Here is a 15532-nt window from a genome sequence, read left to right on the forward strand (position 1 = left end):
TCTTAAAACAACTAATTGTTTCAACTCAACTAATTGTTGAGTTGAAATTTGCATATCCAAAATTCATCAAAAGAAAATGAACCACCCAGCAGCATTTAATACACTCAAAATGGTGTGTGATCACCACCCATTTACTCTTAGAGTCACCTCCTGACTGCAGCAACTCATTCGTTCAATCAATATTGCCTTCTTGACCTGCCATTCCTTTCTCCTTTCTTCTTTCCAACTCACCCCATCTGCACCTGACCACATTTCTGTGCACAGCTCTGTTTCCAGTCACTGCAAGATGCACTATGTGAATTTTCACATAGAAATGTCCATGGCCAAAGTGAGGAGCTGAAAGGACATCCCCTTGAAACTGACTTAGGAAGACACTGACTTTTGTTTACAGAAGAAATAAATGAATGGAACATCACAGAGGATCTTACAGGAACTCTCTGTGATACAGAGGAAGCCTTTGTATATATAAATACAATATATATGTATACCATATATATATACACATATGTATATTTTCATGGACTCTCATTTCTGTCAGCCAGGCTGGAGTGTAGTCACACAATCTCAGCTAACTGCAACCTCTGCTTCCAGGGTTCAAGCAGTTCTCCTGTCTCAGCCTCCCAAGTAGCTGGGACTACAGGCATGCACCATCGTGCCTGGCCAATTTTTGTATTTTTAGTAGAGACAGGGTTTCACCATGTTGGTAAGGCTGGGTTTGAACTCCTGAACTCAGGTAATCTGCCTGCCTCACCTCCCAAAGTGCTAGGATTACAGGCATGAGCCACTGCACCCTGCTAATATATATATATATATATATATATATATTATATATATATATAATATATAAAAATACATATATATAAAATACATATATACAATTTCTCTTGGCCACAGGCATTTTCCCAAACATGTTGTGACCTTCTGCTTGGAGGGCTCCTTGAGGACATGCTCACATAAACCTCCGTTGCAGTATTAGAACTGATCACTCATCCCTTTCCATTATTAAACGTTCTCTGCTATCTCACCATAGGCAGTATAAAGCCCTGGTTCGCTGTCAGGCAGAAGAGCTGACCCAGTTACGGGAGAAGTTATTGGAAGAGAGAGAGGCCTCCCGCTCACGAAATCAGCATTTAAAGGCCTTCCTCACTCATGATGACCCTGACAAGTCCCAGGGTCAGGACCTCCAAGAGCAGCTGGCTGAGGGGCACAGGCTTGCAGAGTGTCTTGTCAACAAGGTCAGCCTAGGTAAGGTGGACACAGGCCCTGATGACACACAGCCCCAGGCTTATGAAAGTCCCCAGACCTCCACACCTCCACACCTCCACAATGGCAATTTTATGGGTACTGTTTCTTTCCACTAAAAATCTGTAGCCATGACGTGACCAGGACTTCCTGGGCAAAAGCAGACATGGGAAACCCTTGGGGTTGGAGGTCACAGGATTGCAGATGTCTCCTCATTTCTTGCTGGAACATGGTCTTTGAGGCAAGAGGCAGCGTCTGTCCAGTTTTAAAGGACAGGAAGGAGACTGTGACAGGAGGCAGCTTGTTAGAGTAAAAAGAGTCCTGGACTAAGAATGAAGGTTCCCAGGCTCTGTCTTCAGCAATGTCTTTAGCAACTGTGAGGAAATGATTAATTTATCCTTCCTGAGTTCCTGTCTCTGAATCTGTAACGGCAGACAAATTGTCTCTTGCATGCACATGTGGGAGCACTTATGACTATATTTCACGATGAGATCAAGCCCCTTGCTGTGTAGTGTTGGAGAAGGCACTTGATGTCAGGGCATTTGGTGGTAGGAAGTGGTCTAGACTGGGGCACTCCCCATGGAGAGAGGGTCCCTGGGTAGCACAGTGGAAGTCACTTGGAGGGCCCATGAAGTTCCCAGTGTAGGGAGTATTGTGGGGCAAGTTTGTTTGTCCTGTCCTAAGAGAAAGATACAGGTTTCAATGCAAGCTGTGACAGGACACAGAGCCAAAGCCTGTGCCTGGGTATCAGAAGTGTGGCAAGATTGGGGAGACAGCTGCTGAAGCTTAGAGAGAGGCTGGACAAGCCTCCAGTAATATGGGGAGCAAGAACACTTTTCAATATGTGGCCGCATCTTGATGGTGACTCTCCAGGTCAGAAACACGTTCCCTCATGGATCAGGAGAACATGCCAGGGCATTTTTTAGGGCAAAACAGGAGAGTTTTCAGTACAATGCAGACCCATACATGGATGTTCATGTCTCAGTGCACCTAGGGCTGACTGTGCTTCCGGTGGGTGAAGTGGGAAATATCTGAATAGACGCTTCTGTATTTGCAGAAAGTGATGAAGATGATGACGGGTATTTTACAGATGAGGAGGTCGAGGAGGTCGAGAAAGTACAGGAATCACCTGAGCGCAGGTAACACTGAATACTCAGGAGCGGGTAATGGGTGGTAAAATATGGAAAAGGTCTCAGAAAGAACACAAGGTAGGTGAAGGTAGTCACAGATGGCAGGTTCAGGATACAGACAGCTGCACAGTGCACCAATTTCCTGCACTCACCAACAAGGAAACAGCCCTGTTAACATGCTTGTCCACTGTCTTCCTGGCACCTGTAAGCATGACCCTCTATGAGCTCACTAGCCCTAGGGACTTCCTGCACACACAGAGGAGACCTGTCCTCCCCTGTAGTGAAGCTAGGACGAGATGGAAAGCTGCTTTTCACATGCTTGTCCTTAGACTCTTGTTAGGGAAGATAAATGACAAGGAGACAACAAGCAGGAATTAGGAAGCACCTACCAAAGTTAAACACCAAGACAAGTGCCCAGGAAAACTTGACATTTCACATCACAATGTTAAAATTAAAAACAATCTACAAGGCACACCATCTCCGGAGTCTACCAAGGCTCAGACACCTGTATTCCCTTGGCCACAGCACGTTAAATACAACCCAGCTTAGACACACGGTGTGGCAGCTGTCTTTGGTTCTGTGTGAGTGCTGTGAAGACTGTACCGTACAGAAGCAGTGGAGCCTCTGCCTTCCTCAGCTCCTGTCTTTCCAGTGCAATGAACACCAGCTGCTCTCTTCCTCTCTGGTTCCCAAGGCAGCCATGCTCTGTTGCAGATAGAGGAGGATTGCCTGTTCTCTCTTAAATGGAACCTCCTCTTTGCTTTCTGGAACCACTACCTTATGCCTTCCATCAAAACCAGCTGGGAATCCCTCTTGGTTTAATCTTTGTCATCTCTATCCTACCTGGCTCATGAGGGAGGTGCAGAAGGCTGAGGAAAAGGAAGTCCCTCAGGACTCACTGGAGGAATGTGTTGTCCCTTGTTCAAACAGCTACAGCCCTTCTGACTCCAACCAGCCTCACCGGAGCACCGAAGTAACATTTGAGGGAGACGAAGTCGACTCTGCTATGATAGTAGACAGTGATTGCTCTCTGAATGAAGACGAGGAAATGCCATACTTTCTCCCAGGTAGCCTCCATATTCTTTATGCCTCATACCTCTGTCTAGGCTAAGGAAGATCAATTCTGAGGACAGGCTGTATACAAACCCATTGATTTGAATCAGAAACTAGGATGAAGCTGGGGGCAGTGGCTCACATCTGTAATTTCAGCACTTTGGGAGGCCCAAGCAGGTGGACTACTTGAGTTCAGGAGTTCAAGATGAGCTTGGGAAATATGGTGAAATCCATCTTTAAAACGAATACAAAAAAATTACCCAGGCGAGGTGATCGACACCTGTAGTCCCAACTAATCGGGAGCCTGAGGTAGGAGAATCATCTGTGCACAGGAAGTTGAGGCTGCAGTGAGTCATGATTTCACCAGTACACTCCACCCTCAGTGACAGAGAGAGAACCTGTCTCAAAAAAAAAAAAAAGAAGGAAAGAAGGAAGGAAGGAAGGAAGGAGGAAGGAGGGAGGGACAGAGGGGAGGAAGGGGAGGGAAAGAAGGATGTGAAGGAGAAAAGGAGGGAGGGAAGGAAGGAGGGAGGGAGGGAGGACTAGGATGGAATATTTAATATAGATACAAGGGAGTCAGATAGCTTTCCAATTCTCCCTGGCCCTGATATCAGGTGACTGGACCACAGGCAGGTAGGACAACTTCACAGCCACCTGTGTACAGGAGGTGTACGGGAGGTATCTGTCAGGCCTTCTAGCTCAGTTCCTATGTCTCTTGTCGCCTCTAATGATGTAATTTGTGCCCCAGCACAATGTCCATGGAGTTTCCATGCTTGTCCAAGGCCACTGTCAAAGACAGCCTTGCCTACACATTAAAAGATGTTGTTTCCCTGCATTTACATGATGTCTGTCTGTGTGGCCTTGGTCATGGGATTGCTTTAGTGAGAAGCAGAGACAGCAGGGATGGGTGTCTGGGAGCACTTAACAAAGGGAAAACTGAGACTGTTCCTACTGAAGCCCCTTCTCCTTTCAGCTCCCACCCAAGAGACCTGTCCCCAAGGGACTTGCAGTGGAGACGTGAGCTACTATCTGTCAGAGATGCAGACTTCACTGACACAGCCGGAGCCAAGCACCCTGGTGCCCAATTGTCTTGGACTACAGCTGGATCAAGGGTTCGACTGTGGGAATGGCTTAGCCAGGCAGGGCCCTTCGTCCACCACCTGCAGCTTCACAGCCAATGCTGATTCTGGGACCCAATGTTCTTTTCAAGGTAGGGAAGGAAAGAGGGTAGGAAGCTCTAATCCAGGTCTTGGTGGTCACGGTGCTGTGGGTGGAGCAGAGAATGGGCACCTCTCCGTGCTCACTCAGGGTCAAGTTGAAATCCGTGATGCTCCAACCCAGTGAGGTGAGCAAGAGCCTGGGGCTTAGGACAAAATCTGCTCTCAGGTCCTAGGTTTGCCTCCTTCTGGTTGTTCACTTTGGCCAAAGATTTTGTCTTTTGGGGATATAAATCTCTGTTTCCTCATTGGAGCTACCTAAAAAATAGTATCTGCCTGTAATCATTGTTGAGAGTATTAATTATTAAAATTTCCAAAGGGCCTGATTCAATAACAATTACTCGATAAACCTATAAATAGCTGTTATCTAATCCACTTGTCTTTCTGACAACTTTACATTTAGAAAGTGACTTCACAGACTATGCTGTCTCTGAGGCAGAGCGATTGTGAAGCTCTCTGTTTTCTAGAGACCCTTCTTCCCTTCCTTTCTCACACATACTCCTCTGCCAGTTTTCTTTCTCTCCTTCCCCATCCCTCATGAAGCCGATTCTCAACTATCAGGCACTCTCCATGACAACCTATGAGGCACATTCAGTAACAGCGTAAATCCTGGGCCCACGAGTCAGTCTCATGACATGTCCAGATCTTTCTTCTCCTTGTTTTTCCACTCTTTTTGAAAACAAAGAGCAATTTTCACGTGGAAAGTGTCCACATCAGTCTCTTTTATGAAAATCCATTTAGTTCATCATCTCCACTCATGTACACAGCCACGTCCTCAGTTTCCATCTCAGAGGGAACAATTCTGCTCAGATTTCCTTAAAACCATGGGTCGTGTTCATCTTCACTCTCTGTCCCACTCAGTAGCTTCTCCTGGAGCCCTCGGCTAAGTAATGAAAGGACTTTTGTCCCCAGGAGCAGGGAGGGTCTCATGAGATCCCAAGCACCATATGGGTTCATGGAGAGGACACGTGGGAGGCGCTCAGTGGGTACTGGGGAATGCGCAGTCCCTGACACGTGCCGTGACAACTTATTTAAACTGATTTCTTCCCACTGGAATCTCCTTCGCTTCTCTATGGATTCTCACACCCCCTGCCAAGACTCACCTCACTGGCTCAGGCACACCCTCTCTTCCTCACTTTCCCTGGAGTCCAGAGCCTGAACAGCCTCCAGGTGAGAGGACAGAGTGAATGCTTTGGTCTCATTCATATTTTCCCTCACCTGGTGATTTCTCCTGCTGTCTAATAGGTTATTTGCTTCTCCCACATGGTTTCTTGCTCATGCTTCTCATGTTTGTAATTTTTTTTTCCAATTTCGATAAACCAGAACAGTGATTGTTGCCTTACATTTAATATCTTCTAAATCCCTATCTAATATTTCTTTATTAGATTAATACATACAGATATATGCATTTATGTCATTTGTCATAGATATTATGTATATTTGGTGTGTGTGCTACATAGGGTTTATATGTATATTCAATAGACCTTATAACAATGCAAGTTTTGTAAATTCTCCAGGTTTAGGCTTCCCTGGTTCCTTTCTCTCATCAGCTGCTGTAACCTCTGTCTGGTCTCACCTCTGTGTCCCATGGGCTGCCACCCTGCCAGGCCCTTCCATCCCCATCTCCTGTTTGCACTCAGCTCTGATTTAACTTTCACTTTTATAATCTCTTCCCTCCCCAAAGCACAGACTACATACAGGGGGATTTCCTTGCTTTTGCCTTATCGACGTGGAAGTTATTTGTTTCTTAATCTTGTGTTTCTTGAATATTTTTGTGAATCAGGAGTGACTTTGTCTCCTGACAAACTTGTCCTTACTGAGTAATGGAAGAAAGATCAACAAAACAGAAAATATTAAAGTCACTCTACTGGCTTCCCCTCACACTTTGGACTTCCTTGTCCAAGGCCACATTCCTGATTTGACATCCTTTGGGTGGAAGAGAAAGTCACAGTAAGATCATGGGTGCCAGTGCATGCCATTGGCTGTCATTTTGTTTTCAGAGATGGTTGCACAGCCCTATGGCGGGATGAAGAGCGCTCCGCAGCGGGAAGATCATCCATGTAAAATCTCAGCTGACAACACACGAGGGCAGCAGCTCATTGGCAGCATTCTTTCCTCAAGTGTTTTCAAACCGAAGATGATTAAAAGAAAATCCCGGTTCAGCAAGTGGAATCCCTACCCCTCGCGCTTGGGGCACAGAGGTAATCACATCTATGACCCTTAGCTGCACTCACTTCTTATTTCACTCTGTCCATGGTGACAGCTCGTTCTCCCACTGCTTTTTCTCTTCCATTTTTCTGCAGCGGCTGCTGTAACCTCTGTCTGGTCTTAACTTTGTGTCCCGTGGTCTTCCATCATGCAACGCCTTTTCTGTCCCCATCTCCTCATTGCTCTCTGAACTCTGCCCTATTCTTTATTCTGCTGTCTTGAGCGTCCCTCTCATGGTCACAGGAGAGCCAGACCTCCTTGTCCTCATGCACGTCCACAGTTTAAGCTGCTGAACACAGGGTCCTTTGACTGGAATTGCATACTCTCCTGGGAAGTTTACCTTTCCTCCCAGCATTCCCAACTCCATTGTCTCTTTCTGCAGGGAGCATTGCTTTAATGCATCATTTACACATTGGTTTTTCTCTTGAGTCAGCTTTTGAGCATCCCGACTGATTCAACCCTTAACTGTCTCTTGTTCCTCTGAATGAGAAGTGTTAAAACTGAGCACAACGGTTCCCACTTAGAAAACTAAACTAGAACCAGGTGGGAGTTCTCTACTGGCCTGGATACACTTTAGTCTTCAGCCCCAGATGTGTAGCCTTGTGACAATGTAGCTGGAGTTGCCAGGGACGCGGTGTTCTCACCTCATGGACTCATTTGAGCTGACATTAACCGGAGGACATTTATGACATTCTCAAGGGACATCACTTCAAAAGTACATACAGAGGGCAGGACCTCAAAACTGCATATGTCATGAGGTACGTCATTCTAACCTCTCTCCTTTTTATTCTCATTTCCACTTCTACAAGTCCAGTTAAGGGTCAAAAATGCAACTCAGATGAATCTTAAGGCCAGTTTATATGAGATAGCATTTTCTGAATTAACTTTGATAAAAGTGACTCCACAACCAGCTTTATGCATACACAAGATGACAGGCAAGAATCTATCCACAGGACACTCTTTGCTTTGGCCCAGCCCAGTTGATAAGAGAGAGATTTCACTGAAGTTGTCAGAGAGAAGACTAAAATCCATGGAACCACTGGGAACAAAGCCAATCATGAGATAAACAGCAAAAGGAAAGAAAATGATGGGAAATGGGGTTGTTCTATTTAGTATCTCTATCTCCTGCTGCCATGTAATAAACACCTGGTGAGATTTGAATTAAGATGAATGCCTTGAACTCACACCTTGAGATTCTCACTTACATGGCCTGGGGTGTGTTTTGGGTGTGTGTAGTTTTAAAACAGTCCCATGTGACTCTAATCTGTGGCTAAAGATAAGAAGGACCACTGGTCTTCTATGATCACAGGTCACCAACATGGAAGTGCCCCATATGTGCAGCTACTCCAAGGCTGAGCCTCCGTCAGCCTTTGATGGGACCTATATTCCCCTCTCAACAGCACTGTTTGTATAGCGTAGAAAAAATCAAGAAGAAAACCAAGAAAATGAATACATTAGACCTTTAGCCTCTGCTTGAAGCTCACTTGCTCAATTTTGAATACAAGACAAAGTGAGAAATAGTCATTACATTAACATCTAATGTACAGAAATAATACCTCCCATATTACATATAGTGGAATTTAGTATTTTCTTTGGCAGTTTAAACTAAAACTTCTAGTTTACATTTAACCACACAGATTTTACAGCCCACTAATTGGCTCAGCACTGCAATGTGAACATTTCACTTTTGGTCATTTATTGTCCTTCCGCAAAGCCCTGAAAAAGAACTTACTGGTCTCACTCTCCTGAAGAGAATGCAATAACAAATCAAGACTGAAATTCCACAAGAGATTGTATATGAATACTTCTTTATGCCACTCTTGACGCTTGACATTAAGTATTAAAAAGTCAAGTTTCCCAAAATGTACTTAAGGAAAATAATAAGTGGGAGGGGAGAATGTAGGAAAACACAGACTAATCCTTTCACTTTGTACTTCAGAGTTCTGTGGGTCTAGATATTGAGAAGATTTCTAGAAATCCCGTAGGGTGTAACCAGGTGTGGAATCAACTTCCAGGCATTGGGGAAAATAAGTAGGGTCATAATTACACTCCCTGCTCTCTCTTTGCTAACTCCATTTTGAGTGTCTTTTTTTCTTTTAATTTTCTTTCTTTCCTGATCCTCTTTGAAAGAATACTTATAAATATATTTGTTTTTTCTTTAAAAAAAATTATGTTAACCAACCAAACCAGCACCACAGACATCATATTTCTCATATTTTTTTGTAAAACCTTATTTCTGTCCTAGCCAAGGTGACCCAGCAGTCTGTCATGACTGTTGAGACCTCCAGATTGGAGCCTTTCCTCTCTCTTCCTCCAATACTTATTGAAATGGCTTTAGTTCATGGGTCCTAATTCCTGGGTTGTCAATAACAAGTCATGTGGCCTTAGTTCAATCATATCCCAGTGGCATCACTACGCCTCTGTTTCAAAGGCCGGAAGTGGATGTGGATGTTTCCTGAGGTTCCTGCTGCTGCTTATATCCAGAGTTCTTCCCATGGCCTCCTGCTCCTCCCTAGAAGACTGGGACATGGAGTTTAAGGGAGTGGGTTTCCCTGCAGAGGATCTTCCTTTTCTGCAGCCCTCTGTCTGAGCATGTATGATTGATGCTGAGCACATCCTCACTGGGAGGAAAAGCCATCACTGTGCTCCAGGCAGAGAGGAATCAGGAGGAAAGGGGCTGATATTCCCAGCCGCCGGTTGGGCATAGGCAGGGTCCCTATATCCTGCACCGCAGGCTGACTGGAAGTTCAGGAAAATTCAGTGGTGTTTTCTTCTCACTTGTGAATGGTGCTTCCCCTTTCAGCCAGCCCAACCCTCACCCTCAGCTCAAGCTCCCAGGAAGAGATCAGTTTGCCCCTGGGATATCACCACTTAGCAATCCCTCTAAACTCAGCCTTCAAAAGGACCTGACAAAAATGCTGATTTGATTATTTTCTCTCCCTTCCCTACAGGTACCAAATACTACCAGAAGGATGCAAAGGATGAAATGATGCCTATAAAGCAGCTTTTCCAATTGATGAGAAAAAACTAAGACAGCAAAGCAAGTTCAAGTCCAAATATAATGACCCTGCAGGGAACCTTCACAGAGGATTGAATTTTAGATCACAGAATGCTCTTGATGATTTCAACCCACTAGGCTCCTTTGAGAAGCCACAGTCCATCCTAGTCCAATTGTGATCAATACCTAGGGAGACCAGTCCTCAGATGGATGCACAGCATTGACAGGCTTTAGCCTTGCTCCTCTCAATTCCCATCCTGTAGAGAACAGAAGTGTGGAGCCACTGGCAGGAGACAGCATGTCACCCAGGACTCTACCAGGGTAGAGTATGGACAACACCATGTTCTTGCTGAAAATGTTTAGCCTGAATTTCACAGGAGGTAATCCTCGGGCAATTGCAGAATGTAGAACATTGAACAGCACAACTCACCTGTCTCCTTCAAACAGCCCACGTCACAAAGAACACAACAAAAAGGTGAAGAGACATTTTGTTGGAACACTGCAGTCAGGCTGTGAGCTTCCTGCCTCAGCCCATCTGCAGGCAGAGAAGATTCTACCAGGGTAGAGAATGATCAACGCCATGTTCTTGCTGAAAATGTTTAGCCTGAATTTCACAGGAGGTAATCCTCGGGCAATTGCAGAATGTAGAACATTGAACAGCACAACTCACCTGTCTCCTTCAAACAGCCCACGTCACCACAAAGAACACAACAAAAAGGTGAAGAGACATTTTGTTGGAACACTGCAGAGTCAGGCTGTGAGCTTCCTGCCTCAGCCCATCTGCAGGCAGAGAAGATTCTACCAGGGTAGAGAATGATCAACGCCATGTTCTTGCTGAAAATGTTTACCCTGAATTTCACAGGAGGTAATCCTTGGGCAATTGCAGAATGTAGAACATTGAACAGCACAACTCACCTGTCTCCTTCAAACAGCCCACGTCACAAAGAACACAACAAAAAGGTGAAGAGACATTTTGTTGGAACACTGCAGAGTCAGGCTGTGAGCTTCCTGCCTCAGCCCATCTGCAAGCAGAGAAGATTCTACCAGGGTAGAGAATGATCAATGCCATGTTCTTGCTGAAAATGTTTAGCCTGAATTTCACAGGAGGTAATCCTTGGGCAAATGCAGAATGTAGAACATTGAACAGCACAACTCACCTGTCTCCTTCAAACAGCCCACGTCACCACAAAGAACACAACAAAAAGGTGAAGAGAAATTTTGTTGGAACACTGCAGAGTCAGGCTGTGAGCTTCCTGCCTCAGCCCATCTGCAGGCAGAGAAGGGCCAGTGTCTTCATCATCCCCATTATTGTGATACTAGGACGTTCCCTTGGTTAAGGTGGGGCTCTATCAGCTCCATCCCTTTTAAAGACAATAGACCCCCTCCTTAACCAAGGGCCAGTGTCTTCATCCTCCCCATGTTCCCTTGGTTAAGGAGGGGCTCTATCAGCTCCGTCCCTTTTAAAGACAATAGACCCCCTCCTTAACCAAGGGCCAGTGTCTTCATCCTCCCCATGTTCCCTTGGTTAAGGAGGGGCTCTATCAGCTCCATCCCTTTTAAAGACAATAGACCCCCTCCTTAACCAAGGGCCAGTGTCTTCATCCTCCCCATGTTCCCTTGGTTCAGGAGGGGCTCTATCAGCTCCGTCCCTTTTAAAGACAATAGACCCCCTCCTTAACCAAGGGCCAGTGTCTTCATCCTCCCCATGTTCCCTTGGTTAAGGAGGGGCTCTATCAGCTCCATCCCTTTTAAAGACAATAGACCCCCTCCTTAACCAAGGGCCAGTGTCTTCATCCTCCCCTTGTTCCCTTGGTTAAGGAGGGGCTCTATCAGCTCCATCCCTTTTAAAGACAATAGACCCCCTCCTTAACCAAGGGCCAGTGTCTTCAACCTCCCCATGTTCCCTTGGTTAAGGAGGGGCTCTATCAGCTCCATCCCTTTTAAAGACAATAGACCCCCTCCTTAACCAAGGGCCAGTGTCTTCATCCTCCCCATGTTCCCTTGGTTAAGGAGGGGCTCTATCAGCTCCATCCCTTTTAAAGACAATAGACCCCCTCCTTAACCAAGGGCCAGTGTCTTCATCCTCCCCATGTTCCCTTGGTTAAGGAGGGGCTCTATCAGCTCCATCCCTTTTAAAGACGATAGACCCCCCTCCTTAACCAAGGGCCAGTGTCTTCGTCCTCCCCATGTTCCCTTGGTTAAGGAGGGGCTCTATCAGCTCCGTCCCTTTTAAAGACGATAGACCCCCCTCCTTAACCAAGGGCCAGTGTCTTCGTCCTCCCCATGTTCCCTTGGTTAAGGAGGGGCTCTATCAGCTCCGTCCCTTTTAAAGACAGTAGACCCCCTCCTTAACCAAGGGAACATTCTAGTATCACAGTAATGGGGAGGATGAAGACACTGGCCCTTCTCTGCCTGCAGATGGGCTGAGGCAGGAAGCTCACAGCATGACTGCAGTGTTCCTTGCAAAATGTTTAGGCTGAATTTAATCATGAGGAGATTTTCAGATGACTTCAGACTGCAGAACCCAAAATGTCTCTTCACCTTTTTATGAAGACACCTTATTTATAATTTGAAAGTGGGTTGAAACAGCTTGACTATCCTGTATTTTAACAATCTTCCTCTCAAAACGTCTCTTCACCTTTTTATGAAGACACCTTATTTATAATTTGAAAGTGGGTTGAAACAGCTTGAATATCCTGTATTTCAACAATCTCCCTCTCAAAATGTCTCTTCACCTTTTTATGAAGACACCTTATAATTTGAAAGTGGGTTGAAACAGCTTGACTATCATGTATTTTAACAATCTCCCTCTCAAAATAGCTCTTCACCTTTTTATGAAGACACCTTATTTATAATTTGAAAGTGGGTTGAAACAGCTTGAATATCCTGTATTTTAACAATCTCCCCCTGAGCATTTTATCATCAATTAATCACCCCTGCCTGGGTCAGTTTATATATTTCTGTTTTTACATTGGAAATTTTCCATCTCAAAATTTTACTATGTACTTGTTTTTGCTGGCATTCTTTGTAAAAAAATAAATAAATAAATATTCCCTGCTCAAATTTTAACTTTCGTCCAGAATTAATTTTATTTATTTATTTATTTATTCATTTTTTCAAGTTACTGAATGACAACTTTATTTTTCTTACACTTTTAAGGCTGAACCTTCATTTAAATTGAAAAGTATGGTAATTGTATTTACTCATTAAATATTATTAAAGTTTTCTAAAACACAACTTGAAAACATCCAGCATGCATGTTTAATATCAGTACAATAAATTCAAGATCAAGTACACGTTACATGAAGCAAAGCTAGATTACAAATTATCATAGTCGTCGTCGTCATCATCATCATCATCTTCATGTTTTCTTTTCAATGCATTTGATGATTCATTGGCAGTATTTTGTGATGACACCATATTAGTGGTAATAAGAATGTTTCTGGACCCAATTAATGATGGATTAATGAGAACATTCTGAACTGCTGAAGTTGCAGGAATTGAAGATTTTACAGCTGGAGACTGCGATGTAGGCATCTGTACTGTAAACCTTTGTCCCGTGAGGGACATGGGAGTCCCCACTTTAGTTGAAACAGACATGGTCTGTGGGGTTGGTGTGCCTAGTGTGGGAGTACTTGGTCTGCTAGTAACCGAACCAACACTTAACTGTGGGACTGTTATTCTTCCTGCAGAAGTTGATGCCTTTTTCTGTAAAGATTTCAGCCTATAGTTTGGAGCTGTTAAGCAACACCTATCAGGTGGCAACCTAGGACCTGAATATGGCTTGATTAATGGCAAAGGCGTTTGATTTCTTTGCCTTGCGATATCTAATAAAAATTTCTTGGGGGAGGAGAGGTGAAAGACTGGTCAGCGCAGCACTGGATTGCCAATTGCACATCATCTGCATCAATGGTAGCTTTCTTGGCATGGCTTGAATCAATTTTTGCATCATCTAGAATTGTGGTCACATATTGGAAGGCAAACTCCAACATCTGATTTATAACTCTTGGCTCATATTCTGTAATCCCCATATCCTTCAGGATATGTAACAACACCACCGAAGCTTTAACAACAACACTGAAGTTCTGACACCACTGAAGCTGTAACAACAGCACCGAAGCTGTAACAACAACACCGAAGCTGTGACACCAATGAAGCTGTAACAACACCAAAGTTCTGACACCACCGAAGCTGTAACAACAGCACCGAAGCTGTAACAACAACACCGAAGCTGTGACACCAATGAAGCTGTAACAACACCAAAGTTCTGACACCACCGAAGCTGTAACAACACCACCGAAGCTGTAACAACAACACCGAAGCTGTGACACCACCAAAGCTGTGATACCACCGAAGCTGTAACAACACCGAAGTTCTAACACCACCGAAGCTGTAACAACACCACCGAAGCTGGGACACCACCGAAGCTGTAACACCACTGAAGCTGTGATACCACCTGTTCAATAAAGCTGTTTTCTTCTACCTCTGGCTTGCCCTTGAATACTTTCCTGGGGAAAGCTAAGTACCCTCATGGGCTAAGCTCCACTTTGGGGCTCTCCTGCCCTTCATCAGCAGGACCAGAATAATCCTCAAGAGCAAGATCAAAATGACATTTTCAAGTTTCTGAACTAGAACAAGAAAAAAAAAATAGATAATAGATTGTGTGAGTTCGTTATGAGGATTGAATGAAATATTAAAAAGCTATCCATCCCAGATTAGATGACTAACGATATTTTCCCTTATCCCTTCCCTTCTCCCTCCCCTCCCCTCCCCTCCCCTCCCCCCTTTCCTTTCCTTTCATTTCCTTTCCCCTTCCCCGCCCCCCTCCCTTCCCTTCCTTCCCTTCTGAGACAGTCTTGCTCCATCACCCAAGTTGAGGTTGGAGTACAGTCGCGACATCTCGCCTCACTGCAACCTCCACCTCCCAGTTTCAAGCAATTTTCCTACCTCAGCCTCCCGAGTAGCTGGGACTACAGGGGCCCACCACCATGCCCGGCTAAGTTTTGGTACTTTTAGTAGAAACAGGCTTTCACTGTGTTAGCCAGGATGGTCTGGATCTCCTGACCTCGTGTGAGCTGCCTGCCTCGGCCTTCCAAAATGCTGGGATTACAGGCGTGAGCCACCGCCTGATATTATCTTTTCTAAAAGAAGTTCTATGTTATCCTTGTAGGCAACAGAGACTTTAGTAGGAATACAGAAAAGAAGAAATTCCTCAAAATTTGGAGCTGATCAGTCTTCTTTCAATTTGATAAAATAACAACTGCATAGGTCAAAATAAGCACTAGATTTAAATTTTGTGAAATGTGGAATGTTTTCCTTTCTCTGTCACTCTTAACATGGAATATGCATCTAACACTACACACTTCACATGAAAGTTTGTTGCTTTGTCTGTATGGGTACAGTAACTTTTTTGTTTGTTTTTTGAGGAGGGAGGGTCATATATACCTTTGTTAATAGTTCCGTAGGTTAGGTCAAATGCACAGGTCTTTAATTTGGAATATACCGTAGAGCTCTAGCAGCCATCTTGTTAATGGGAAAATGAAGAGTTGGTTAAGCTAGGATATATTGATCTTTGTTCTTGAGGAGGAACTGTCAAAGGTGCTATCACTGTAGGTCTGATGCCTCAAGGTTGGAAACCATTGTACTGAGTTCAATGGTTTTTGTATCAAGTCAAGAGTTTTGCC

The 15532-nt window shown here is 44.6% G+C and overlaps 1 protein-coding gene and 1 pseudogene across 1 annotated transcript in view; one reads left to right on the forward strand and one right to left on the reverse strand.

Annotated features, from left to right (window-relative positions):
* The window catches only part of LOC135276019 (neuroblastoma breakpoint family member 1-like), a 171992-nt gene that overhangs the window by 84566 nt on the left and 71894 nt on the right, over positions 1 to 15532 (forward strand). Inside the window, exons 9-12 of the mRNA XM_064378935.1 lie at positions 1031 to 1245; positions 2300 to 2381; positions 3228 to 3422; positions 11250 to 11267. Coding sequence (XP_064235005.1) covers positions 1031 to 1245; positions 2300 to 2381; positions 3228 to 3422; positions 11250 to 11267 — 510 coding nt within the window. The remainder of the gene's footprint in view (positions 1 to 1030; positions 1246 to 2299; positions 2382 to 3227; positions 3423 to 11249; positions 11268 to 15532) is intronic.
* LOC135276086 (transcription initiation factor TFIID subunit 9-like) lies at positions 12966 to 14747 on the reverse strand (annotated as a pseudogene).

The sequence above is a fragment of the Aotus nancymaae genome, unplaced genomic scaffold (assembly GCF_030222135.1).
Source record: "Aotus nancymaae isolate 86718 unplaced genomic scaffold, 86718_ANA_hifiasm-v0.15.2.pri h1tg000020l, whole genome shotgun sequence".
Taxonomy (NCBI): domain Eukaryota; kingdom Metazoa; phylum Chordata; class Mammalia; order Primates; family Aotidae; genus Aotus; species Aotus nancymaae.